The sequence below is a fragment of the Heterocephalus glaber genome, unplaced genomic scaffold, assembly GCF_053883595.1.
Source record: "Heterocephalus glaber isolate CG9 unplaced genomic scaffold, H.glaber_assembly_v1.0 deba00001687, whole genome shotgun sequence".
Classification (NCBI taxonomy): domain Eukaryota; kingdom Metazoa; phylum Chordata; class Mammalia; order Rodentia; family Bathyergidae; genus Heterocephalus; species Heterocephalus glaber.
Genome location: NW_028258412.1, coordinates 16,227,164 through 16,254,684, shown reverse-complemented (window position 1 = coordinate 16,254,684; position 27,521 = coordinate 16,227,164). Strand labels below are relative to the sequence as shown.

The 27,521-nt window shown below is 49.4% G+C and overlaps 2 protein-coding genes across 6 annotated transcripts in view; one reads left to right on the top strand and one right to left on the bottom strand.

The window, feature by feature from the left end:
• Nucleotides 1–27,521, top strand: part of Rnft2 (ring finger protein, transmembrane 2) — a 113,129-nt gene that overhangs the window by 67,127 nt on the left and 18,481 nt on the right. For 2 of the 5 annotated variants that reach the window (XM_004843716.4, XM_021257389.2), the window contains exon 11: nt 9–2,844. The exons of 2 other annotated variants lie outside the window; for them this stretch is intronic. In XM_004843716.4, the coding sequence (XP_004843773.1) occupies nt 9–143 (135 nt within the window). In that variant the 3' untranslated portion in view covers nt 144–2,844. Of the gene's footprint in view, nt 1–8; nt 2,845–12,734; nt 13,010–27,521 lie in introns of those variants that run through there. One more of the 5 variants, XM_087198272.1, reaches the window with a different exon arrangement.
• On the bottom strand, nt 882–26,229 carry Hrk (harakiri, BCL2 interacting protein). Its single transcript, XM_004843714.4, has 2 exons — nt 25,753–26,229; nt 882–9,163 (listed from the first exon to the last, which is right to left on the bottom strand). Exon 1 carries the CDS (start codon nt 26,082–26,084, stop codon nt 25,809–25,811), a length of 276 nt encoding a protein of 91 aa, XP_004843771.1. The 5' UTR covers nt 26,085–26,229; the 3' UTR covers nt 882–9,163; nt 25,753–25,808.

Here is a 27,521-nt window from a genome sequence, read left to right as displayed (position 1 = left end):
CCCCGCAGCATGTGTTCTGTGAGGAGTGCCTCTGCCTGTGGCTGGACCGTGAGCGTACCTGCCCTCTCTGCCGCTCAGTCGCCGTGGACACGCTGCGCTGCTGGAAGGACGGGGCCACCTCTGCACACTTCCAAGTGTACTAGGGCCGGACCCCGAGGATGCCCGGCAGACGCCTGAGGGTCATCGTCCTGGGCCCTGCGCTGGGGGCTTCCTGGAAAACAGTCTCCAGTGCTTACGTCAGCCTTTGCCAACTCCAGCCCCGAGGGCAGGCCTGGGCCTTCACCATCACCCTCCACCCCTTCCTCCCGAGTTCTGCGGGACAGTGTGAGCACCCTTCCCCTCCTCGTTCAGACGCGGTCTCCCCCAGGTAGGTAGGTCATCCATCCCCTCTGAGTCAAAGAATCTGTAACACATGAAGTTCCCCGTTCTCCTAATCTACTACTGAGTTGCTAATACTCAGTGCGGCAAATGGGAGGAGCCTGGCCGTCACTCCTTCTCCACATGGCCCAGGCCTGCAGATTAGAGTCACTGTGAAGTCTTTGAAAGTCCAAATGCTGGGTCCGCTGTCCACCTAGAATAACTTAACGGACACGTCACTTAGCATGTGCTAGGCACAGCATGGAGCATCCAGCTTGGACCACTTCTGGTCATCCTCACCAGTCCTGTCACCGAGGTACCCACTTGACAGGTGAGAGACTGAGGCACCCAGTGTGATGGGGTAACTTTCTCCCAGGTCACCCAATTAGTGAGGGAAGTTTCCAGCCAACTTGGGCCTGGTCTGGCATCAGAGTCTGCGGAGGCTGCAGGTGTGGGGCCCAGTAGATCTGGGAGGTTGAAAGCACAGCAGATGATTTTTAATGACTTTGTGGCCTTGCTGGGTACAGTGGCACATGCCTGTAGAGCCAGCACTTGGGAGACTAAGGCAAGACCGAGAGTTTGAAGCCACCTCGGGCTACATGGGAAGATCCTGTGTCAAAGAAAAGAAAGAAAGGAAGGAAGACTGCAGTACAGGGGTCCCTCACTTTGGGTACAGACCACACGAGAATGTGAGCCGTGCACACCAGATTCTGAAATCCGACTGTGGCTGGGCCCCGTGGAAAGACCTGTTCCTTAAAATTCTTTTTCTGGGCTCTGGCTACAGTGTTCAATCCCGTGTGGGTTCAAGAAGTGTCACTTTAGCCCAGATGTGGATATCACTGGGTCTCCCATTGCTGTTTCTTTTCTCCTCTTTTCTCCTTCTGTCCTCTCCCTCACTTGCACCTCAGGCCTGTCAACAGCTTCTGTGGACATGGCTGTCTCCCCTGGGAGCCTTCAGAGCAAAAGGGACAATCCATGTTATGGATTTTTCTTTGAGCCAGGGTGGTAGCGAGGACCACAGTAGGAGCCATGTTTTGCAATCTCTAAGACAAAGCTGTTTGTCTACCCATGCAACTGCTGCTTGGAAATCTGGGATATGATGGCACAGGTGACACAGAAGCCACTGGAATCTTGCCCGCCCTATCCCTCTCCCAATTCTGTTCTGGCACCAGCGGCATTACAGAGAAAGCCTCTGTCTGGCTGGTGAGCAGATTAGCGTACAAGCCCCGAGGATTATAGCGGAGCCTTGCTCCCCCCAGTAGATGCAGGCCATTTGTCCCTGTGTGCCACCATGCCAGGACTTCGTCTTTGGCTTCACATCTTTGGCTCTTTCCTGGTACCCAGCAAGACATCCCTTCCAGGGCAGCATGGCATCTTTCAAGCTCTGTTACTATGGCAATGGCCAGTGATGTTGACAATCCCGCTTGCCTGGATAATCAAGTAGGAAGGGGAAGCAGAAGGAAACATCCCCCTCTTCTCCAAAGGGAAGCAACAGGCACTTCTGCACCTGGTTTTTATCAGAAATTCAGTCTGCCTGCCGATGCTGTCAGGCATGAGGAACTGGAGCTGGACAGGACTTATTCAAGTGTCAGCATGGGACAGAGAAGACGAGCAGTCTGTTGGGAGTCAGACCTGGAGTCCTGACCGCAAACTCTGCGTGACTTTGGGAAGTCACTTTACCTCCTGTCCCATCTCTGTGTGACGAAAGCTGATGTGTTGTTTGCTGGAAGCAAGGAAACTAACATTGTACATTACTGGTGAATACACCAAATGGCTTTGCCAGTTACACCCATGCCACTAAAGGAAATTTTCCCTTAACATTTTGCCAATAGTGAGCCATGCCTCTGACGCTATAAAGAAGGTCACCTGTGGGGGACTTCTGGAGGCAGGTGGGAAGGTTTAGTTTAGAATGTTATTTATTCATTCCCTACCCTCCAGGGAGACTTTGCACCTGGGGGCTTTCTTCTGAGCAGGAAGATTTTCCTTCTGCCCCAGAGGGCAGCAGTGGCTTCAGCAGAGATTTCCAAGCACCAGACTGCACAAATTCCCCAATGCTGGAGTGAAAGCAGCCAAGAGTCCCTGCTGAAACAGAACAATGTCACTGTCCTTTACCCATGTTCCCTGCAACTCATATATTATAAACAGGATTAATCAAGTATCAGGTTCTGCGTGCCCTGCTCTTAATATTTTATGATTCACTGAGTCACAGAGTGGTCAGAAAGAAATAGTCCTGTTCATATAAACAAACCCGAGAGTAATCAATGTGTGGGAATAAGGAATGCATGCTTTGGACTTAGATGTAACAGGCACACCATTTTCCAAAGAAGAGGCTGTGTGGAGCCCCGAGGACATCCCAGCTGCTAAGGAGGAGGATGTGTGACAGTCCTGGAGTCTTTTAATATTTCCGTTCTGGGGCAAACAGCTGCCTTTGGTGTCTTTGTGTCTCCTTAAGTACCTTCTGCCAATAAATGTCATCTGTTGATGGAACTAAGGTTCATGTCTTAATTATCTTGTCACTTCTTGAAGGCAAGTGGAGCAGCTTCAAGTGAAACGAGAAGCAGCACCTGGGGGGGGGGGTCGTCACGATCTTCTGTCAGTTCCCCCAAAGCAGAGCCTACTGAGGTGCATGTGACTTACTAGGGGCAAGGGAAAGAGTAGGCCAGGGGAGCAGGACAAACTAGACAGCAACTTCTGGGGACCTCCAGCTTCACCTCCATCCCCAGGGGAGCTCCACAGAAATACACCAGCCAATCCTCGGCTCTGGGTTGATGGGGGTGGGACGGGCATTTCAGGCTCTCCACTGAGGAGGCCCCTGTGTCCAAGGAGAGACCCCTGGGGACCTCAGGTGCCAACGAGGCCCACAGCTATAGGATGGGAATACAGAATTAGGAGGAGGCATGAGGAAGGCCTCAGAGGGGCACCCACACTGGGGCTGCCTATCAGTTGTATGGGACCAATACAGGCTGATTCAAGAAGGATTTGCCTGGGTGCCAGATTATGATGGATATTTAGGTATAAATTATTAGCATTAGTTGAGGATTCTGTGCCTCTCAGCAGCATGGTGATATCTGCCACAAAAACATCATCTGACAAAACGTTTTGGTTGCCATTGTTAGAAAACCAATTTTAAAATGGCTTAAATATTAAAAGGGCTTTATTTGGTTCATGTGATCCTATGGGCTTCAGCTATAGCTGGATCCAGTGATGCTGTGGAATTCTATGTCTCCATCCCTCAATTCTGTCTTCCTTTGAGACAGCTGGGTCACACATGGTGGTAAGAGGGCCCTGCAGCTCGATGCTTATCTTCCAATAGCTTCGTGACCTTAACAAAGACAGCTTTTACATCCCCAAAGCTCAAGCCAGCATCCTAAGGCTGTCATTTATTTGTCTTCAGACCAATTACTATAGTCTGTGGGGTGTGAAGTGTTGGTCTGGATCAGGTGTTGAGCCTTGGAGGTGAGGATGGGGAAGAGTGGGAGGCTGATATCAGCCCCTCTAAGTCACCTGGACTGGGCTGGATCTCCAAAGGAAAAGGGAAGCTCTGTTATCTAGAAACCCAACTGGCCCTGTCCCACCATTCTCAGGAAGAGACTTGAACCTGTTCTCCCAATGTATCCCAGACCAAGAAAATGCAGGGGAAAGAGCCCAACCAGAGTGACCGATTTGCCCATAATTGGGGGCATCAACCCACAGACTCATTTACTTATCCATATGCTGTGCATAAAGCATGGTGTTGGGCCCTGACTTCAGCACTTCCTCCAAACCTGTTGCCCACCCCAGAGGCACCATTTCAGTCACCCCTTCCCTTGAGGGGTTCTCAGGACTTAGTGAAGGCAGTAAGTGGGTGGCCCTCTGTTGAAGGGAAGGTTGGGGTGTGGAGAACCCAAGATTCTGTATCAGTGGTACAGCCAGACTGTCCTATGGTCTTTGAGGCCCAGCCTTCCAAGCGGAAATGAAGACATGAAAGCCTTTGGCTAGAAGTGCACAACCAATTTTTTAATAAAATCATTACAAATATGTACAAAGCATTTCCAAGGTATGAAATTCCTCTTACAAAAGAGCACAATGAACCAACAACGTCAGAACCCAGAACGGAATGTCCCCAAGCTTATTGCCTCTCTGGCTGGGCCAGGGGCCCCACCGAGGTTCCAGATACCCTCACGGTCATTCCTGCCAAGCACAAGGGCTCCTTGGTGCTTACAGTGCAAAAGACCTAGGGGGAAGAACTTGAGGGCTCGCATGGGAGAGAAAGCAGGGGGCCAATAAGAAAAGCTTCCCACCCATGCAATGGTCAGACCCTGTTTACAAATTAGATGTTCCTGCCCCAGACCTTATCAAAACCAGGAACACAAAGGGTACGGAGTGAGTCCATTAAATCCCCCACTAAACCATCAGCTTGCTCTCGAGTGTCCTCAAATGTGACACTCTTTCCATGGGGCCTAAGTCAGGCTCCCAGCTACCTCCTAGGCCATCCATATGTACTTGCCCTTGAGCTAGCAGTGTTTGCCCTTGACCCAGCAAGGCTGTGGCCCACCTCAAAAGAGACCCAGTATGGCAGAGCCGGTAGCTCATGTGCTTGGGGAGGTCACACAGAATTGGATCCCAACTTTGGCTGAGCCACTTCATTGTTTGGGCAGCCTTAGGCCACACTGCTTAAGCTCTCAGAGCCTCAGCTGTCAAATGGGACTAACAGTACAATCAGCTAGAGTGGGTGTGCAGAATCGCAAGGGAGCAGATGTGCAAAGCACTTTCCACAGTGCTCAGCAATGGCCGCTCCGGAAGGGGGAGGTTTGATCACTGAATAAAGCAGCAAGGACCAGTCTGCATGCTAGGAATGAGTTGAGAGTGAGAGCTTCTTAATTACCATCAGCTGATAGCGTGGCACATGATAAATACTATATAACAATCTGCCAGCAAGGCTTGGGGTCACAGTGGTGACCTGACAAATCTTGAAAATTTGTGAACTAGACTGGAAAGGGACATTTCACATCGTCTTGTTCCAAGCAGGACTGCCCCTTCACGATCAGTAAGTCAGTCTCTTCTGAGATGGAGTTCTACAGCCTGGCACACTGTAGAGGCTCAATAAATATGTGTTGAGTGAATTGGTTAAAATTTTAAAAATAAACTTTCAGCTTAAACTTTAAAATGACACTTTGACATCAGCTTCCTCCCTCCACGGAGCTTCTCCATGTGGCTCCCATGGGACTAACTGGTGTCTAATGTGCCTCCACTCAGACTCCCTAACCAACTTCTATCCTCTGATTCTCTTGGGTTGACTTAAGGGAATTTTCAGAAAAGAATCTGAGATCAACACAGAACAACAAAATCGGTGTTCTGGTCACTGCAGCCTCTAACACCAACTGGACACTCAAAAGTCCACAGTGCTGATCCATTGTCCCCAAAAGATGCTTGTGTAGGAGGAGGATGCATGGAGACTCTCTCAGTCAGTTTCCCAGCAAGGGAGAATGATATTTTGTCAATGTCAAAAATATGACGAGAGGACTACATGAGATCAGCTACATAAATTGTAAAACTAGTCACAGCTTCATTGTTCTGTGACAGTATTGTTTAAATCACCATTTTCCCCGTATCAAAATAGAAAAGAAACAAAAGGAGACCACTGAAAGATGTGGAAAAGAAATTTCCAGTATGCCAATAAAGGGGAGATGGGGATGGGAATAGGAATTGTCTTTAGGAGACGCCACTGCCCTAGGACCATGGACAGCGGCCAGCGAGGTTGAGGGACTCCCCAAGAAATTTACTCAAACTACATCTGTGACAAAGGGAATAGGAAATGGAACCCCAGATTTGAAGAGCTGATGTTTGTGGGGGATGGGGTGCAGGAGAGAAGCTTCCAGAAGGGAATAGATCTTATCTGGAAGGCTTGGGGTCCCACGCAGCTTCAGTCCCTAAGGCTCCCGGACCCCCACCCTCTAAGAGCAAGCAGCACCATCAGAAATGAGGAGAGAGGGCCCCTCACCTCATTATGCAGCCAGCTACCTAAGCGATGATCTCAGAGGCCGCCTTCTGCTTTACACGGATACACACACACATACACACACGCACCCATGCACACACTGCTGTCTGCTGAAACCTGATATGAGGTCTTTTTTAAAATTTATTTCAAAGCCTCCCTCCCTCCCTCTCTCTGTCTCTCTTCACAGCCTCTCTGCAGTGAAGCTAATCAAAATCAATGACTCCTTGGCAGCCGGAGGGAAGGGGGGGGGGATGGTGCCAGCACTTTGCACACTGGGGAAATCTTTTTCTAAAAAATACACACAAAAAAGATCCATCCCACTATCTCATGCAATCCAAGTAATGCAACAGGAGAGATGGTGGAGACAATATATACATATATATCATGCTTCAATCTTCTAATACAAATGTCCATCAAGAAGTCAAATCTCATATAAAAACAAGCATTAAAAACAACCCCTTGTCAAAAATCGGGGCAGTGGAGAAGTGCACTCAAATTAATGATATGCAAGAAAAGGCCAGGATTTGATAAATACATGGTTTCTAATAATACATGAGAATATGTACAAGGGACTTGGCTGGAAAGCTCCACCGGGAGGCCATGGGTACCCAGTTCTCTCAGCAATGTGGCTTCATTGAAATCAAAATTGCCCCAAATGCCAACCCTAGCGTTTGGAGTTTGATCCTCCAGGGGAAATGTCATAAGCTAGAGGGCAAGTCAGGGTCCTGGGGAAGAAAAATGGGACCCTCTGACCTTTCACCCTTTCCTTGGGTCTCTAGGGGCCAGCACGTCCCCACTTCAATCATAAAGATACAGCCTTAAAGAAGCAGAGAACTCTAAGTGCGCACAACTGTAGTAATGGGAACTGTGTCCCCAGAAAATGGATCAGTAGGACTTTTGTCACTAGCTAGGAAAAGGACAACAATACAAGCAGAGACCATTCCAGTGAGTGTAACCTCTCTAAGTCCCTGACTCTGTGGGCATGTCACCTGCTCCTCTCTGCAGCCCTTGCCTGCTCACCGGTCTCTGCAAACAGCACCTGGGGGAAGGCTCCAGAGATGGGCGAAAGCTTTCCTAAGAAACCAGCTTTCTTTTTTGTTTTTCTGAGTTCAGCTCTGGGGGGTACAAAGTCAAGGGGCGGGGGGTGTTCCCTTGCTTTCAACAGTTCTGGGTCGCATTTTTCTTCAAAGGACTCTTTAGGCAAACATAAGGCATGGATTAAAAAACAGAAGAAAAAGAAAGAAATCCAGCTCTCAGCTTGCTGCAACCCTTACAGGTTGTGTAGACTTGAGGACCTCGTGGTTTTCAGCGAGGGCTCGTTCCCCTTTCAGCCCCCTGTACTGTAACAACCCCTGCTCCTGCTGCTGGCTTCTTAAACAAGGGATGTCTGCTACCCAGCCCAGCAGGCTCCTTGTCCCTAGGCACTGGCTGGTGACCTGCAAAGTCAGCCTTGTAGACTGTCTCTGCATCTCCAGCCCCATGCCTCACCATCTCAGCCTTGAAAATGGCAGTTACTGTGTGTGACACTCTGCCTGCAGAGAAATAATACCTGGTTTTCTTCGATTTTTAAAAACGAAAGCAAAAAATAATTGTGGCTCCCGAAGAGTCTTTGCAGCCAAGTCTCAGTCCAGCACACGTCTTTTTTTAGCCCTTCTAGAAACTTCTGAAAATAGTAGCTTATGGTGGGGGGTTGGACCTCTGACAGTCAGTGAGATGTTGGTACACTGCATCTAAATGGCCCTCTCCCTCTCCCAATGTCCCTTGCTTATAAATCACTCTCCAACAGAACGTAGCCATTTCTTGGCTCTTTAACCCATAAAACCTAAGCCCTGAAATCCCTTTGGGGAGCAGGGGAGGCCATGGGCTGGACTCCCAGGATACTTCTGCAGGGGCAGAGGGGACAGCAGCCCATCCGCTGCACACAAGGTCAGCTTTTCATCTCCTCACCAGCTAGCCCCTCTCCTCGTCCCTCCCAGACTCTAGGGTTTGCTTCCCAACACCTCTGGGCATTCACCCCCACATAAAGAAAGAGAAGAGACTCTTAAGTGGCACTTTTGCGAATCATCCCTTTAAAAAAAACTGTGAAACAGCAAAATAGAAAACTCTCTCGTCCCCCTGGCCTTCCAAGTCTGTCAATAGAGGACCACGGCAGCGCCAGGAAAAACACACTAGCACCAGAAAAATTGAAAGGGAAGCACCAGAGACACCAGATTGGTAGGAGGAGGAAAAATCCCCATTTCTCTGGCTGTGACAGTGGGATCTAGCAATCTATCTTGATGAGGACAGAGAGGCTAGGACATGTCAAGAAATGGCGGTATCCCAGAATGCCCCTACAGAGTTGGCCCCAAGTCCTCGCTTACTTGTTCTCTCTTTTGCAATTTTACCTCTTATTCCACCAGCATCTATGCCTGGGCAATTGGTAGATGCTGAGGCTAATCCCCACCAGTCTTTGCAAATTTCCTAGATACACAGCAGCAGGCATCTCTCTTCTGGTGCCCCAAACATTACAAAGTATCAGAGTTCACATCTCAAGGTGCAGAAAGGGAAGGGACCACGTCCTCGACAAGGCATGCACTGATACGTAATATTCATATTTTCTCTTTTTGTTGTATATATAGAGCTACATGGGAATAGCATTGGGATGTCTGTTTCTGCAGCTGGCTTTCCCAAGGGCTTCCCCAGTCCCCTTCTGTGTTTCTACTATCTCTCCAGGTGCCGTCTTTATCTTCCACTTCCTTCTCGAAGTGCCAACCGCGGCATTTCAAGCTCTGGGCTCCCCCTCAGGAAACCGGGAACCAGCTTTCTCCAAGGACACAGGGTTTCGCCAACCTGCAAAAATCAAGATGTATATTTTGGTCAGTGTGGACAGCTGCTAGGGTGACATCAGAGCCATGGGCCTCTGCACAGACAGCCTGGGGTTGGGGACAGGAGCTGCTAGGTTTTCTGACTTTGGAAACATTTCCCCAAATCTAAGCTAATGCTCCCCATCCCCTAGAAGTAGCAGCTTTCCCTATATGGACATTTGCGCGCGCGCACACACACACACACACACACACACACACACACACACACCTCAGTTTTCAGACTTAGGTATTTAGACTGCCGTCTTCTGAGATTTTTTTTAGAGCTATGTTGACTTTTTGCTCCTCCAATTTAGGAACAAAACCTTTTTTCATCTATTCATTTCATAGTATTCATATTCAAAGCAGAGTTGCAGACAGTCTCTGCTCTTAGTTTTCTCATTCATGCATGCATGCATTCATTCCCATGCACCATACTAGGTGCTATACAGCTAATGTCTTAATTCTTGCCCTCAAAGGGCTCAGGGGCCAACAGCTGCAGACAGGGAGAAATTGGTAATGCAAACTTGCTTGAAGAGCAGGCGTGAGCTGGGGAAGTATGGGCAGTGGGTGCCCAAGGGAACGGCAGCTCATGAGGGAAAAAGGGAGCCAGAGAAAGCTTCTCAGAGAAAGGGCCAAGTCCCTGCTGAGAAGTGAAGGATGCCAAGGAACTAACCAAAATAAGATGTGTACTCCAGGCAGGGCAGGAAAAATAGCACATACCCAAGACCGTCAAAAACATACATCCACAAAAACTTGCACGCACACAGATGTTCATAGCAGTATCAATCATAATCACCCAAAAGTGGAAACAACCCTGACGTTCCAGATGATTAATGGATAAAGACTATCCATGCAGTGGAATATTACTTGGAATGAGATACTACGGATACCTGCTGTAAGACAGATGAACCTTGAAAACATTATGCTAAGTGAAAGAAGCCAGATCCCAAAGGACAATTATTATATTATTCTGTTTATATGAAATGTCCACAAAAGACAGTCCTTTAAGATGGGAAGTTGAATGATGGTTACTTACATATGAGGAAATGGGAAGAACTGGGGAGTAGCTGTTAATGGGTACAGAGATTCTTTTAAGGAAATGAAAATGTTCCAAAATTCATAATGGCACAATAAATATACTAAAATATGGAATATATTACAAAATAAAAAACACTGACTTGTACACTTTGAAAGAATGGACTTTATGGTTACAAGTTAGCAGGGGAGATTAGAAAAACATTTCACACATTCCTCTGAAACAGGTGGTATAGGAAGCTCCATGTAAGTAATACAAACTAAATAGCATAGGAGAGAAAGTGGGATATCTCTTTATTACTCCCGGGTGGCAAAGTATCCCGGATGTTGACTTTTAAGGCCTGAGCCACCAGTTTGCTTGGCCTCTGGGTTCCTGCTGGGCTTGGCCAATGGGAAGAACAAATGGAAAGTAAGATCCTGGATATTTATTCCCCAGCTATTTCCCTGCTAGTCACGGATTGGGCACAGCACCTGCCAGATAGCTACAGCCTCTCTCCCACCTCCCCTCTGTTGCAAACCCTGGGGTGCTGCACTGTCCCTTACTGCTCTCCTAAACCCTGTCCACATCTTTACCCTTGAACCCTCACGAAACTCTCCTCTGGTGACTCAGTTTAGGGCTACCCTCTGCCTCTTACTTGGACACTGATTAATAATCTGACTGCATGGAAGAGATGGATCATAAACACATGGTCCCCCACAAGCTACATTAGGTGACAGTCACAAGGATCCAAATCAGTGACTACAAAGTTTTTCATACTGACCTGCTGAGATAAGGACAAAAGACAGCTGCAGCCTGCCCATCTCCAAGTCCCCTGCCACCCTTTGAGGGCACTGCTGTGTGGCCCCCTCTGTTTCCAAAGAAGACTGAATTTGAGTCATCAGTCAACTCGGCTGATATACACACTTGATTTAGCTTATGAAATCAACTTTTCAAACCCCTAAAAAAAAAATCCCACTTAGTTGGTTTCTAGCCACAAATCTACAGAGTGAAGGTCAGCAGACTCCTGCAGCATTAGTCTGTAACAATATGCTGCCTTAAAGACAGGTACAAACATGAGGGATAGGGGCCAGGGATGTAGCTCAGCGGCACAGCACCTGCCTGGCAAGTGCGAGGTCCTAAATCCAATCCCTGGTACAAAAAAAAGAAAAGAGGGATGGTAGCCAGGCATGGTAGCACATGCCTATAAGCCCAGCATTCTGGAAGGGTCAGGCAGGAGGATCGCAAATTTAAGCTCAGCCTGGGCAACTTAGCAACTTAATGAGACCATATCTCGAAAGAAAAAAGAAAGGGCCAGGGATGTAGCTCAGGGGTGCCACGCCTGCCTGGCAAGCACAAGGTCCTGAGTTTGATCCCCAGTACTGCAAAAAAAGAAAAGAGGGGAGAAGGGAGAGGGGAGAGGGGAGGGAAGAAGGAAGGGAGAAAGGGAGAAAGAGAGAAAGAGAGAAAAAGAAAAGAAAGGAAGGAAGGGAGGAAGGAAGGAAGGGCTGGAGTTGTAAATCAGTGTGAAGGCCTTGGGTTCAATCCCCAGTACGGCAAAAGGATGTTTATTGAGCACCTACTACTTGCTATTCAATGTGCTGGCTGTGTGCCATACATCGTTCTCCCTACTGGAGAAGGCCAAGTGCCAGCCCTCAATTTTCTTTCAGTCTTTTGGAGAAGACATGACAAGCAGATGCCAATACTGGAAATGACCATTGTCCCAAGGTGTATTTCTAGCCCAGAAGTCAGGGTGGGACTCCATTCAACAGTGAAGTTTTGGAGAGGGCGTGGGGTTTTCATGGGGACTTCTCATTTTTGTCCATACTTGGACATAAAGAGGGATCACTGAGGTGAGAAAGGGGTTACACAAGGTGGAGGGGAGTGACGAATGTGACTCCGAAAACCATGAGGGGTGAGAAACCGTATCGGAAAGTCATAGGAACCGAGCTGGAGGCAGATAAGTTGAGCACAGATGATGAAGTGGAAACAGCAGCTTCAGGAGAGATGGGAGAAACTTTTTTTAAAGCTATGGTCAACTGCGTTCACAAAAGGAAAAGGAATGGGATTTTCTTCCAAAACTAGGTGAATGCAGCAACTGATTTCACTTTTCTACCTGTGTCGTTGAACTCGCCATGAATCTAAGTTAGCTAGATTTCCACTACTATAACAAAATACTTGCAATAATCAACCAAGAGAAAAGATTTCCTTTGGCTCACAGATTTGGAGACTTCAGTCCCTGATCAGCTGGCCTTGTTGCCTTGGGGCCTGTGGTGAGGCAGGAGGAGGTCAAGGCCAGAAGCACAGCTGTGGCAGAGCGGAGCTGCTTGCTCACCTCATGGAGAACAGGAAGGAGTGAGGAGAGGAAGGGGCTGGGTCCCCCTCTCCCCTCTCACTAGGCCTTGCCCCATAAAGGTTCCACCACCTTCACCAATAGCACCACAGGCTGGGGACCAAGCCTGTAACATTAGGGGGTTTGGGGGTCATTTATCCAAACCATAGCCCTGGAGCTGCTATTCTAGAACTCATTTCCTCCTTAGTACAGATTGGGATCTGCAGTCAAGCACAAGCCCCAGAAACACCTTTGCATAGCAAGTGTGTTCTCCACTCCATGGATGCCGTACACCCAGGGCTTCAATCAAAGAGTGGGCTTGTGCACACCCTTCTGGAGGAACCTTAACTTGTGCACATCCTTCTGGTGGATCTGGCCACAGAATTCGTCACACAAGTGTGCCCGAGGATGTCCCCTCCAATAGAAAGAATTAAGAATGTTAAGCACAGGACACGTTCCTACTGCCTAAGGTGAAGGTAAACATTACATACTGCAAAAGTGTCCTAATAAACATTTGCTTTAAAAAAAGAATGTCCCTTCCAGCTTGATCTGTAATAACAGGAGCAATTTGGAAACAACCCATTTGTTCACCAATGGATTGATAAATTATTACACTACATACATATTAGAAAGACAGATATAAATGTGATGAGACAGAATGGCAGCTATGCTTCTTAACTGAAAAAAGAACAAATACCAAAAAGCATGATCCAAAATATTTTTTTCCGTGTGTGTGTGTGTGTGTGTGTGTGTGTGTGTAAATTTGGCAGAGAGGCAAGTAGTATAATGGTTGGGCACCAACTCTGGAACCAGATGCTTGAATTTAAATCCTGATTCAGAACATTAAAAGCTGTGTGATCTTGAGTCAGTCATTTAACCTCTCTAGTCCTCAGTTTCCTTAGCTAGAAAAAGAAGACAGGAATAGCACCAATTTCATAGTGTTGAATTATGAGGCTAAAAGTATTAACATGTGCATGACACTCAGAAGCAATGAGACATAACAAGGTCTGCATTTGTTGTTATTGATTCCAGAGAAGTAGATTTAGGGACATAGTAAAAGAGTACCTGGAGTGCTTTATGTACTTAACTTCTGCATCTTTTATTTTACATAATACATGCATATATGTATTTTCTTTCTTTTATAATTTTTTTTTTGTACCAGGGATCGAACTTGGGTCCTTGCTCTTGAGAGGCAGGCGGTGGAACCACTGAGCTAAATCCTCGCCCTCTTTTGTAATTTTTTGAGAGAGGGTCTCACTAGTTGCTAAGTTGTCCAGGCTGAGCTCAAACTTGCAATCCTCCTGCCTCAGCCTCCCAGAGTGCTGGGATTACAGGTGTGCACCACCTTGCCCAGTTCATCCTCTTTCTTTTTTTTCTTTTCTCTTTTCTTTTCTTCTCTTCTTTCTTTTTTTCTTTCTTTTCTTCTTTTCCTCCCTCCCTCCCTCTCTCCCTTCCTTCCTTCCTTCCTTCCCATCTCTCTCACTTTCTTTCTTAGCAACAAGTAGTAATTGTACAATTTAAAACTATTTTTGAAGCATCAACTCCACACCCTGGGGGAGCCAGTGCTCTGCTCTGGAATGTTCCCTCAAACTTGGCTCATAAAGCACTTTCTCAGATGCTGACTCACAACAAAGCTCATGCCTGGAAAGATTCGGGAAATGTCTTGGAAAAACGTCTACTTCCACTTTTCACCCACAACATGGATGGGGGAGGTGAGCAGAAGGAGAGTGAACCTGCATGGTGCTGCCAGGCAGGACTGTGACCTTGACCTTGACCTTGGCCTTGACACCCCCCCCCCCAGCTGCAGCAGCCGATGGGACAGGGGCTCTCTCTCTTCCTCTGATGCCTGCGAGTTAGGACTCTTGGATTCTCTCCTAGATGGGCCCCATTTTTAATTTCAAGAAAATGCCTGGTTTGCTCTTGTTATGTGCACAAGTAGTAAGTTACACAAGCAAGAAGAATATAAAAATGAAAGCCCCCTCACTCCCCCAAAGGCCCTCTCACCTCCCCAGGGGCAGCTGTTGCTCACCTCTGGTTATGTAGCCTCCCCAAATGTGAAGTGTGATAGAAAAATACAGTGAATGTTTAAATTTTTTAAATTTATGATAGTAAAACATACGTTGCCATTAACCCCCTTTATAATACTCCCTCTGCCTTCCAACACACTTATCCCATGGTCCTTGTCACCTTCTGAAGCAGCTCTGGAAATCCTCTTTCGTGTCTTTAGTTGCACTGTCGTGGCTGCCTCTATGTCCCGAATCAATCCAAAATGTGCATCTTTCACAGTCATTTTGACTTTGGGGAAGAGCCAGAAGTCACTCTGTGCCAGATCCAATGAATAAGGTGGATGAGGACACCCTTTGATGTTTGTACCAGCCCACCTTTCCATTGGATGGCACTGGGCAGCCCCATTCACTGTTTTTAATCACACCTCATAAGGACATTCAGGAAAGAGGACTTCCAGAACTGCTTCAGAAAGTGGCAAGAACAATGGGATAAGTGTGCTGGAAGTGATGGGGAGTATTTTGAGAGAGATTAGTGGCAATATCTCCTTTACTGTAGTAAATTTTAAAAAGCCAAAACATTCACCATATATTTTGATCATACCACATATTTTCTATGCTTCTACAGACACTATGTCTTTTGTTCTTTTTCTACCATTATGAATGGATCATGACTTACTTACTCCCCTCCCCAGAGACATTTAAACTGCTTCCCAGCTTTTCATAGTCTAAGCAAGGTTGCAGGTTACATTCTTGTCCAAACAACTTCACAAAATAAAAAAAGATGAATTTCCTAGAAGTGAAATTGTTGACTCAAAGCATTTGCATGTTACCTCAGGTACTGTATATGGGTAACACTGTCTTTACAGCTACAGTTTGCTTTAAAAAGCCTCTGCCTGGCAGGGTGTGGTGATACAGGCCTGTGATCGAAGCACTCTGGGAGGCTGAGGCAGGAGGACCTCAAGTTGGAGCCCACCCTGGGCAACTTAGTCACTTTACAGGACTCCGTCTTGAAATTTTAAAAATAAATAAATAAGGGCTGAGGGTATAGATACTTTTCCGTTTTTTCATGAAAAACTGGAAATAGAGGCTTCTACATGAGATATCTGATATTTAAGCAAGTAAAACAAAACTCAACTGCAGGCCACATTCAGCTGGAAGACCACCCCCTTTAACCCCTGCCTTAGGCATTCAGACCTTCTCAGGGACAGCTGGCTTTTAAGCTTGGCACATCTCAACTCTCAGTAGCTATCTCTGGGCCTCAGTTTCCCTGTCTGTAAGGTAAGGGAGTTGGGTTAGATGGTCCCTAAGCTCATGTCTAGCCCTGGCTGGGTTTTTGGGCCACAAATCTTTTGAGAACTGGATAGAAACTGGTCTCTCTCCTAAGTTAATGGAAGCACAGGAGTCTGACATTATACCAGTGTCACCAGGGGAGGTGTGCCATCCTGGAGCAGGAACAAAATAAGTAGATCACAGTCCATGCAAGCAATGGCACACCAGATGGAGTGGCTTCAGCAGGCTGCTGGTGAGTCTCAGGTTGGGGGAGGGAAGAGTAGCAACTTCTTTAAGTAAGAAACTCAGAAAACCCCTTGGAAGCCAGAGGTAGTGGTGGATACCTGTAATCCCAGCACTCTGGGAGGCTGAGGCAGGAGGATCTCCAGTTGGAGCCCACCCTGGGCAACTTAGTGACTTGGTGTGACCCTGTCTATAAGTAGATAGATAGATAGATAGATAGATAGATAAGATAAACAGACAGCTGGGGATGTAGCTCAGTGCCAGAGGGCCTGGGTTCAGTACACACACACATACACACACACACGAAGCCACTCTATATTTCCCCATCATTGATGTGTTAGCAACCCAGAGGACTTATTTAAAACTGTCCCCTGGACCCACAAATATCTGATAAACATGATGGCTGCTTTCTGGCTAACAGGAAGACAGGGAAATTCTCCAAAGCCTTGGTGACACTAAGACTTGGGGCCTATTCCCAGCATTGGGACAGGCATTCTAGGAGTCACCCACAGTCCCACACTGGCTGGAGGTGTGGTCCATGAAGAACATCCCACAGGTTTAGCTAAGGAAGGAACGGCCAGCCCACGAGCCAAGCTAACAGTCACATGACGTACACAGGCCAGTGACAAAAAAGAGGCATGAATGAAAAACAGAGATGAAAAACAGTGTATGTCAAGAAAGCCCTTTCGAATCTTTTTTTTTTTTTTTTGTACTGGGGATCAAACTCGGGACCTTGTGCTTGTGAGGCAGGCGGCAGAACCACTGAGCTAAATCCCCAGCCCACCCTTTCGAATCTTTACCACCATGTTCTATTGTCCAGACAAACTCTGTAATGAAAGAAAGTTAACATGTTCTTCAATTCTACTCATGGGAAATTTGAAGGAAGTCATCTGTGATACGCGCAAAGAACTAGCCACAAAATGTTTCTTCACTCTGCTGAAAACAGTCAGTGCCTGGCACTACTGGATTGGGATAAAGCAATACTAACCAACTTCTAGGAAGTGTGTCATACAAAAATATTACAAAGCACAGAGAAATATGTACGCCACTGCCCACCCTCCGTATCTGAGGTCACCCAATGACAGACTGAAAAAAATGTTTTAAATGTGTCTGTACTGAGCATGGTATTATGCTTTAGATCAAACATCTGCCCCCAAATTCTCATGTGTGTGGAAGGTGACTGGCCAATGGGGATGCTCTGCTCAATAAGTGGATCCGACCATTGATGAGTTCATAGCTAAATGTGTTGCTAGGAGGCGGGGTGTGGTTGGAAGGGGTGTATCTCTGGGGATGTACCTTTGAGAGTGTATCTCTCTCCCCAGCTCTTCCCTTCCCTCCCTCCTTCCTAGCTGCTGAGGGTTGAGCACCTCTTCCTCCACACCCCTCTGCCATCCTTTTTCTACCTTGGAGTCAGCTGACCGGGGACTGAAGCCAGGAGCCCAAATGAACCTCTCCTCCTTTAAGTTTGGGTGTCAGGTATTTTGTTGCAGTGATGACAAACTAACCAAGACACACAGACAGACTTTTCTTGTTCTTATTCCCTAAATAATACAGTCAACAACTATTTACACGGCATGTGCATTGTATCATCCTGGGAGTGGATCACTGGGATGGATTTAAGAAGTATTGGGGCTGGGGATTTAGCTCAGTGGTTTCTCCACCTGCTGTGCAAGCGCAAGGACCCAAGTTTGATCCCTGGTACCAAAAAAAAAAAAGGTTTATAAATGATCCAGAGAAGATTGCAAATACACAGGAGCATGTGGGTAGGTTGTGTGCAAATATCACACCACTTTATATAAAGGACTCAAGAAACCTTGGATATTGCTATCTAAAGAGAGTCCTGGAACCTAGCCCTTACAGAAGCTGAGGGATGACTGCGTATTGAAAAAGTCAGTTTACAGATAATGTATTTAGAGTGATCCTATTTGTTAAAGTACTTACCCATGCATTTTTTAAACGGAAATAAATATACTACAATGTTAACAATGACTAGTGAGATAAAACCAATCAACTACAATTTTCTTTTTAAGTTTAAATACAAATCTTTATTAAAAGAATTACAAGTGGTCTGGGATGTAGCTCAGTGGCAGAGCACCTCCCTACCATGTGTGAGGTCCTGAGTTTGATCCTCAGCACAGACAGAGACAGAGAGAAAAAGATGAAAGAGAGAGAGAGAGAGAAAGAGAGAAAGAGAGAGAGAATTATAAGTGCATATACAGCTTTTATTGACACGATTTCAAAGTAAAAATTGCTTTTTCTTAAAAGGATGTGGAATCGCTTTTCGGCCTTTTGGCTAAGATCAAGTCTTAAAAGGAGGTGGCGTTTGGGGGGCTTTTTTCTAGCAGTAGGTTTTTGTTTTGTTTTTTGGTGCTGGGGATCAAACTCAATAACTTCTGTATGCTAAGCACTGAGCTACACCCTCATCCCAAGGTGATGTTATCTAAAAACAGAAACAAAAAGACAAAAAACAGGCTCAGTAGTCCATGCTTTGTCAGCCTAGATACTCAGGAGGCCAAGGCAGAGGGACTCAAGTTCAAGCCCAGCCTGGACAACTTAAGACTCTGTCTCAAAATAAAATTAAAAAAGGGCTGGGAATATAGCTCAGTGGTAGAGCACCTCTGAGTTCAATCCCCAGTCCTGAAAAGAAAAATAAAATAGCACACTGCTTCCAGGAAGCTGCCTTCTCATGGAGCATTTTTCACATTCTCCAGAGATGCCACTTCAAGAATACAAAATGCAGCACCGTCCCATTACACCCTGAGCCTGGCACTGCTCAGACTGTGCAGATGAACAGACAGACTGTTAACTCGCCACTGTCTGGTTAGAGGAGTTGCAGGTGTCTGGGGAGCAGCAAACAAGAGACAGGGCCCCTCAGAATGAGTCTGGGAAGCCATGGAGAGAGACCAGAGCCCCACAGTTCTCATCCAGCTGGAACGGGGTGCACCATCCAGTTCCCACTATGAAGCACCTGGTGATGGCAGCAGGAGGTTATCAGAAAACTGGATCCAATGGACAGGCTCAGACACTGTCATCTTTACACAGAGCTGGGGGATACAATCTTTTGCAACTCAGATCTTCTGCTCAAAGCTGCACCTTCTTTTCTCAAAGAGAGACTACACCTTTCTTCTGTTCAGCCTTTTCCAAATCATTGACAATGAACATGTAAATTTTTTTGCAGTCAACCAAAAAGTTATTTTTAAGAGGAATATTATATAAAGTTTCTCAAAGCAACTAAATTCCTCCCTGCCCAAGTCTGACCCATGGAGCAAAGGCTCATGGGAGCAAAGCTCTGTGGGGCAGCCCTCTTGGAGAAGCCAATTTCCTCTCTGTAGGAGGGTGAGGAGCTTTCTTATTTCCTGGGCATCCAGCAGTGATCAAGGGGTACATCTTACTGACATGGCCTAAAACAGAAATGTCCTACCCAAAGTAGGGGCAGCAGTTTAGGGCAGAAAGGAGAGAAGGGAGATGGCTGAGTTGAATGGTGGAAATTCTTAGATGACAGAAATCCTACCAGGGACCACACCATTCCCTGGCACTGAGAGTTGGCATTGGTAAGCTGGTTCTGGACATCAGGGCCTTTCAGAGCTTGGCAGGTGAACTGGTTCACTTCTATGAAGAGGCTGGGACAGGATCTGAGCCAGTCTGCTGTCTCTGAATGCATCTGAGAGCACCTGAGGCAGAGGTCAGGACTTGTGTACCTCTACATCCCTACAGGTGCACCCCAGCATCCCCTGCATCCCCGATTCCTGGTGCCCAGGTCAGACACCAAGCTACACTGCTTATTTTTCTGTCCTCAAATATGCTGGGCAAAGTATTACCTCCCGGTCACTGGTCTTACTGTTCCTTGTCCCAGAACACCTTTTCCAGGTCTTTCCATGGCTGGCTCCTTCTCATCCTTCTTCCCCAAGTACCCCTTACCTAACCCCTCAAGCAGGCATCTAGTACATCACCTTTGTGTGTGACCTTCAGAGCCACTGTGGCTTTGTGGAGTTATCTGTGCTGGGCTACATAATTAAAAGATGGCCGCAACAACAGGCTCTCCTGTCACACACGTGGTTATAGAACCTTCCGCTCCCCATAGGATAGAGTGTGATTCGTTCCCCCTTGAATCTGCCCTGACTTGTGACTTGCCCCTGACCAAAGGGACTCCCAAACCACAGTCAGAAGAGCAAAGCAGCTCTACCTAATTTCCCTGGTTGCTTCTTGTTGGCGCTCTGAGTCACTGTGTCCAAATCCTACCCTGAGGCTGCCATGCTGAGAGGAAGCCCAGGCTACAAGATGAAGCTCTGCGCTGGGTGTGGTGGTGCATGCCTTTAATCCCAGCACTCTGGGAGGCTGAGGCAGAAGGTTTACAAGTTCAACCCCAGCCTGGGCAATTGAGCAATTTAGCAAAGACCTTACCTCAAAATAAAAAAAGGGCTGGGGATGTAGCTCGAGACACAAGGCATAAGTTCAATCCCCAGTACCACAAAAAGAAAGAAAGAAAGAAAGAAAGAAAGAAAGAAAGAAAGAAAGAAAGAAAGAAAGAAAGAAAATGAAAGATAGTCCCAGCTCTCCCCCAGCAGCAAAAGCCAGACTTGTACCTGAAGTTGTCCCCCAGCCATGATCTCTGCCCCTTGCATCCTGCAGCACAGACATGTCACCCCCCCATACACCCTGACCAGATTCCAACCCACTGTGTATATAAGGGTAATAAAATAGTTGTTTGAAGCCATAAGTTTTGGAGTAAAGCAGAACAAACTTCCTGATTTATTTACTGTATTGTAAATTTACTTGTTGCCTGTCTCTACCCACCAAGATATAGGTTCCAAAAAAGCAGGTGCTTCCATGACTGGATCTTGCCTGTATCCACAGTGCTCTGCATACAATGGGGACCCAACTATAGATGAAGGCTGGGTAGCTCAGGGTGGGGCACGTGCCAGGCATGCCTGCGGCCCTGCATCATCCATACTACTACCACCAATAGAATATTAATAACTGAATAGGAGCAAGAAGCAGAATTTGGGCCTGGAGCAGGGATGCATGCCTATGATCCCAGCCACTCAAGACACTGAGGCAGGAGCATCACAACTGAAGGCCAGATAACATTTTTAAAGGGCTTGGGCTCCAGCTCAGTGGTAGAGCACTTGGCCAGCAGGGTGAGGCCCTGGGTTCAGTTGGGAGGGGAGGTTCATCTGGGAAACAATAAGAATTATTCTTGCATAGTTTCTGACGGCCCCATTTATTCAGCACATAGTTGGGCACAAATGACAAGCAAGTCACCAGGGGCCAGGAACACCATGGGGTAGCTTAATGCACTTATGAAATCCACCATGCAAACACTGATGATGACCACAGGGAGACAAGCCTGGCTCCTTCCTAGCTCCCAAGGTAGGCTGAAAAGCTGACTTTTCAGTCCTAGGGGTGTGACCGCCAAGCCTCACCCAGCCCACATCTTCGGCAGACTTAATTATCCCCCATTGGGGCTGTTTTCACATCTCCAGCTCAGTCACTTGTGCACTTGTGGCCTCACCAGGCAAGGGGACGACTCCGGATAGGGACCATGTGGCAAGAAGGCTCCTCGGCAGTCCACATCTGGCCCCTTCCCGGGGTTCCTCCCCAACAGCTGTCCTCCTGCCTGGCTGCCTCCCACCCCTGCCAAGCAGAAGCCTAAGCTTTCAAGCCTCAAAGTAATCCTGGCAGGGGCACAGCGCAGAGGGAAGCCTGCGGGATGCGCCTCCAGGTTTAACCACTGAATCCCCAAAGTACCTGCCAAGAACCGGTTAGCGCGTCTGGCCCGCCGACCAGCCCGTCATTAATTCATTAAAGCAGGCTCCTGCTCGCCCATTATCTCCTAGCTGATGACCACGTGGCTCTGGAGCCTGGCATCCCCCTTTCTCCCCAGCCCCCCGTCCCAAGGCAGGATTCTGCCGACCCCTGGCCCCTCTCCCAGGCAGATTCCTGGGCTCCTTCTCGCTCCCTCCTGTCCTCTCCCAGGGCACGCGTCTCCCTCCCTCCCACGCCTCCCGCTCCCCCGCGCGAGCCAGCGCTCACCATAAAGCCTCTTTTGTTCCTCTCCGGTACCTTGGAGCGCTGACTGGTTAAATCTTACCCATCCTCCCAAAGCCTCCCCAGCCTCGGAGGGCCTGCCCACAGGCGCTCTCAAAGGCAATCTTAGGAGTGCAGGAATTTATGCCTCCCCTATAGCTCCCCTGCATCTTCCCTGACCCCCTCCTCCTGCAGCCCCTAAGCGGGGGAGGAGGAGGGAGGACGCATGCCCTCAAAGATAGAAACCCCAACTCCAGTTCTGACTTTAGGACGACTTGGGCGGACAGTCTCTGCCTCTGTTTGCCCTATGATGTCATAAGAATGGCCTGTCTACTTCAAGTTGAAGGAACCAAGAGCCAGGGAGGCACTGGACACTGAAATGGATGGTCTCTCCCCACTTCAATACCAGGGACCAGTACAGATCCATTTACCGTGGCCATCCCCCGCTCCCAGCAGGTGGTTGGGTATTTATGTACTTTGAGGTACTGAGGATCAAACCAAAGGCCTCGCACATGCTAAGCAAGGTCTCTACCACTGAGCTGCGCCCCTAGCCCTGCCTGTGCCCTTAATCCAGGTGCTTCTGGGCCCTAAACTCATGCTGTTAATTGTCACAGCATCCTCACCTGTCTGGCAGAAGTTTCCCAAGAGGGTAGGCAGGAAAGGTGTGCACTCCAACAATGACAATGGTAAAACATTGACTACTCAAGGAAAGAAACACACTGCACACTAATAATCATAATCGCTCACATTTATATACACTTCTTAGGCACTGTTCTGGAGCTCTGTGTGAATTCACTTAACCCCCTTAGCAACACCTACGCACTGTAGAGCAAACCCAGTGAGGCATATCCCTAGCCCTTCTAAACATTTTTAAATTTTATTTTGAGGGAGGGTTGCTAAGTCGTCCAGACCAGGCTGGAACTTGTGGTCCTCCTGCCTCAGCTTCCCAGAGTGCTGGGATTACAGCAGTGTCCCACCACACAGGCCCAGCTAAATTCAGTACTATTCTTATCCCCATTGTATGTATAGGAAAACTGAGTCTCAGGTTTTTTGTTTCCTTTCTTTTTTAATCATGACTTTGAGAAAACTGTTGCTGGTCAAAGTAAGAGGCCAGGACAAGTTTGTTGGACTCCTGATCTGCATATAGCTGAGCTCAACCTTAACACCTGTTTTAAATGCCTCCCTGAGACTCTAAGGTAGGGTGTGCACATTCCCATTTCTCCACCAGGATAGGGAAAGTGGAAAGCACCTTACACCCAGCATAGAATTCAACAAATTGTCTTTTCTCCACTGGGTCGACTTTCACTTCTGCCTAACTCACTGGAGCTGGGGAAAGCTGGAAAAAATTCAGCACAAACCCAAGAAAAGTCAGAACTGCAGGTCCTCTGGGGTCAGCGTGTAGGCAGTGAGGAGAGAACTCGATCCACCAAGGCAAGGAGCCCAAGCATGGAGAAGCCGGGGTCGCAAGCGCAGGGGGTGGTGTGAAGGGAAGCTTGGGGGGCGTCCTGGGGTCAGGGTGCCTGAGGCCTGAGAACCCTGGAGCTCGGGTGCTGGGGACGCCCCAGAGGGACACAGCGGGCGGAGGAGGACCCAGGGAGGGCTTTTGGAGCAGGTGGCTCAGAGCCAAGACTCAGGACGAAACTGGCTGGGAGACAGAACCAGAGTGAGCAAAGGGAAGTCAATGCTACGGCGACTTCTACCCGCAGGCACCGCTCCAGTGAGCTCCAGTGACCCCACCACCACCACGCGCGCCCCTTGCTGTAGGCGCGTCTCCCAACTTCGGACTCCGTCTGGGAGCGCAAGGGCGCGCGCCCTGTCCGCCCTAACGGCGACCTCACCTTAGGGAGCCTCAACTTTAGGAGCCTCGCCAGTACTCCGCTGCAGTCACACAGTGTGGGGCTCCGGCAGGGGTCCCCGCCTCCCTGGGTATGTTGCCCCGACACCCCTCGAATCCAGCCTGTACACCCAGACCTTTAGAAGCCGTGTCCCAGCCCCCACTTCCATGAGCTCTCTCTTCCTCCTCCCCACTCGCAACTTGCTCTCCAGACAGTATCTTTCTCTCGTTCTCCCAAGCTTCTTTCCCCATCTCCTTGACCTTTCTCCCTCTCCCTCCGCCCTTCTTTCTGCCTTCCCAAATACCACGCCTTGGGCTTCAAGTCCTGTCTTTCGGTTCCCGTTACCTGGTCCCCTATACTTGTTCCAAAATGTTGTTTCCGCCCTTTTGGATTCCGCAGCCCCAGTCTGGCCCCTTCTGGCCAGGATTGGGAAGGAGGGGAGAAGCGGATGGGACCTCAGCACCCTGGAGTCAGGCGGAGAGCGCCCCAAAGCGCGCACTTCTCTTCGGGCCCACGCGACATCTGTCGCCCGCGCTCCCGGCTCACACCTCGCGCACCCCCGCAGCTCCCCGGGCGCTGCCACCCCCCACGCTCCGGCTGCCGCCTCTCCCCGCGGGCGCAGACGCTCGGGCCTCGCGTGCGGGCGCAGCGCCAGCTTCCCGAGGTGTCGGCGCCCCACGGGGCTCGGCCCGGACGGAGCGGAGCGCGCCGCCGAAGTGGGCAAGGGCAACCAGGTGCTGCGGGATCGCTGACCTTTGATTGTCACCTTTGCCCCTAGGCCCATTAACCTTGGTGGCCTCAGCCTAGGGGCACCTGATTCTCTCCACCCCCACTCTCTGCAGCGCTTCCCTCTTATTCTGCAACTTAGAAAAAGGATCCTTACACCTTTGCTCCCCCAAAGCGCCTACCACAGTGTCAAGCGCACAGCTAGTGCTCAATAAATAATTCCCGCTCCCCAATGGCCTAGCGCATTTCTGTCCATAGCACCAAACACACTAGGGCGCTCAGTATCCTCCCCGACGCAGTGCCTTGCATTCAGCAAGCACTCAAAACATTCCCGCCCTCTACAGCCTAGCACCAGAAGGGGCTTAATAGACTTTCCCCTCGGAGTTTCCCTAAGAGCCTCAGACTCCATCCCACTTCTAGGACATCTCCTTGTCGCAGCTACCACCGTCTGGTGAACGGAGGCCAAGCTTCACGGACAGGACACCTCTCCGGAGAAGGATCGACGAAGTTGGCAGGACGGGATAAACCTGGCAAGTTCGCGGGCCTTGGGGAGAAAGACCCAGCCAGCCAGCAACCTGCAGGGGGAGGAAGTCACGAGATGAGCTCAGGGCGCTAAAGAATGGGGATCCAGAAGCAGGGGGTGGGGGGACTCGCAAGGCTGAGGAGAGAGTGCTGGAGAAAGCAGCGACTCAGGAGGGGCAGGCGGCTGCTTGGAAGGGGCCCGGGGACTTGTCTTGAAACCGCAGTGCCTAATAATTACTCGTGGCTGGTAACCCCGTTCTATGGCAAGTGTACTTTTACTTGTGTTGTGTGTTTACTCTGGGGCTGGTGGCGATTATGGAGGCTCAAGTCCCCCTAAAGTCACCGCACTATAGACTGGTAAGATGCACTTAAGAAGACCGAGAGAAAGGAAGGGACAGAAACAAGGAGCCTGAGTCTCCCTGGAAAGGATGGAGACCGGTAGGAGAGGCGAACGAAGACGCTTCCAAGAGAAAGGAGCAGAGGAAGATGAAGTAGGGACGACAAGAAGCCAAACTTGCCACTGTCCAGCTCCCGGGCCACCCGCGCCCAGATGCCGCGCCCTGGCTCTCGCCTGCTGCTTTGCTTGCTCGCTCGCTCGCGTACCTGTTGCTCGATCCGGCTGGGTCTCGGCTCTGGCCCCACCACGCAGCCCCGCGTTCCTACAAGTTCCGCCTGCCGAGAAGCCAGGCTGCCAGCGCCGCCACCTGCGCGGCCGCGCACAGCCAGGGCCAGTAGGTGGGGAGCGTGCTGGGCACCCGCGCCCTCGGGCTCCGCGCGCGGCGCCGCCACATGGTGCGCTGGTGCAGCTCGTCGCCGAGCGCCTTGAGCCTGGCGGCGGTGAGCTGCGCGGCGGACGAGCGCAGACCCAGGCGGCCCGCGCTGCAGGCGCACACGGCCGGGGGGCCGCGGCCGCGGTGCAGGGGGCACGGGCACATGACCGCTCGCCTCGCTCCCTCCCCGAGCTCAGGCCGCCCCTCGCCTGCTCTCCCTCCGGCCTCTGAGCCCGCCGCCGCCGCCGCCGCGCTCCAGCCGCCGGGGGCCTCCCCTGGACACCAAGTTTCTCCTTGGGTTGTGCGTTTGTTGTGCTGACGGCGCTATTATTAATTAAAGTGTCACATGGTGGAGGGGGGCGGGGAGGGCGCGGGGAGGGGGTTACATCATCCGGCCCCCGTGGGGGGTGGGGGCTGCAGGCAGAAGAAACCGAGAGGTAACTTTTAACCCTAGCGGCGCCGGCAGCGAGGGCGCGCGCGGTTTGGGAAGCGGAGCGCTGCACACGGGAACGCGGGAAGGCGCCCCCTGCGGCCGGGTCTTGGGGGGTTGCGGGGGGGGGGGACCTTCCACCATCCCCGCCCAGGCGAGGAGCGCGAAGGAAGGTTTTCTCCTTTCTTTTTCCTGAATTCAGCTCCAGTTCCGATTTGGCGAAGAAAGCAAGCCTGTTTGCCGGTTTGGGATTTTGGTGTTCTGTGGTTTTTTTGGTTTTTTTTTTTTGGGGTTTTTTTTGTTGTTGTTGTTTTGGATGAAGCCCATATCGAATTCGGCTGTTTTATTCAAAAATATTCCAAGGCTGCTGTTTTGTTGTGGAGAGGTGGGTGGTTTCAAATCTTAAGGAAGGGTCAGATGCAACCCAACTTGCCTCGTTTCAGGTCTGACTTGGCACTTGTAGGCTTCGGGGGTTGAACACAACCCCGACACACGTCCCCACCCTCTTCTGGGCTCGGTGACCTGACCCTAACGCCCCCCAGTAAACGGCTAGGATCCTGATGGAGGCCCCGTGGAGGATTTGGAGGGGTCCGTCTTGAGGCCCCGAAAGACCCTTACGAGGTGCGTTCTAGAAGGAAACTTCTTTTTGCCTGCTTTCCTTATTAATATTATTTTCCTGCTGGGATTAACAGCGATCCGGATTTAAGACGCAGTAAAGATCCTCAGAGACTGCATTGGGGGGGGGTGTCTGGTGACGTGGGGGACGTTAGCCCTTCCCCTTCCAATCGGAGGGATGCCCCCCCACCATGCCCCATGGCCCTCCAGACTAGAAAGCCAGGAGTTATCACTGCTAGGGAAGGTACAGATGGGAAAGGAGGCTGTCAGAATTTGGGGGGTGGGGAATGAGACTTTCTCCAATTTTAAATCCAGTGGGATTCTAACAACTTTGAGAAAGGCTAGAGGTGGATCCAAGCCAGTGATCTGGCAACTGATGAGGAAGTTTCCATTCTCTGCCTCCCACCTGCAGAGTATATTGCTGAGGCCTGATGAGTCCCTCAGTCCCTTGGAAAATATTCCTCAAGACCATGAACTTAGTTTTGTCTGTATTTATCACTAGGAGAGATTTTTCCCTCTTGCCCAGCAGCATGGTAAAATGACAAAGTTAAGCAGCA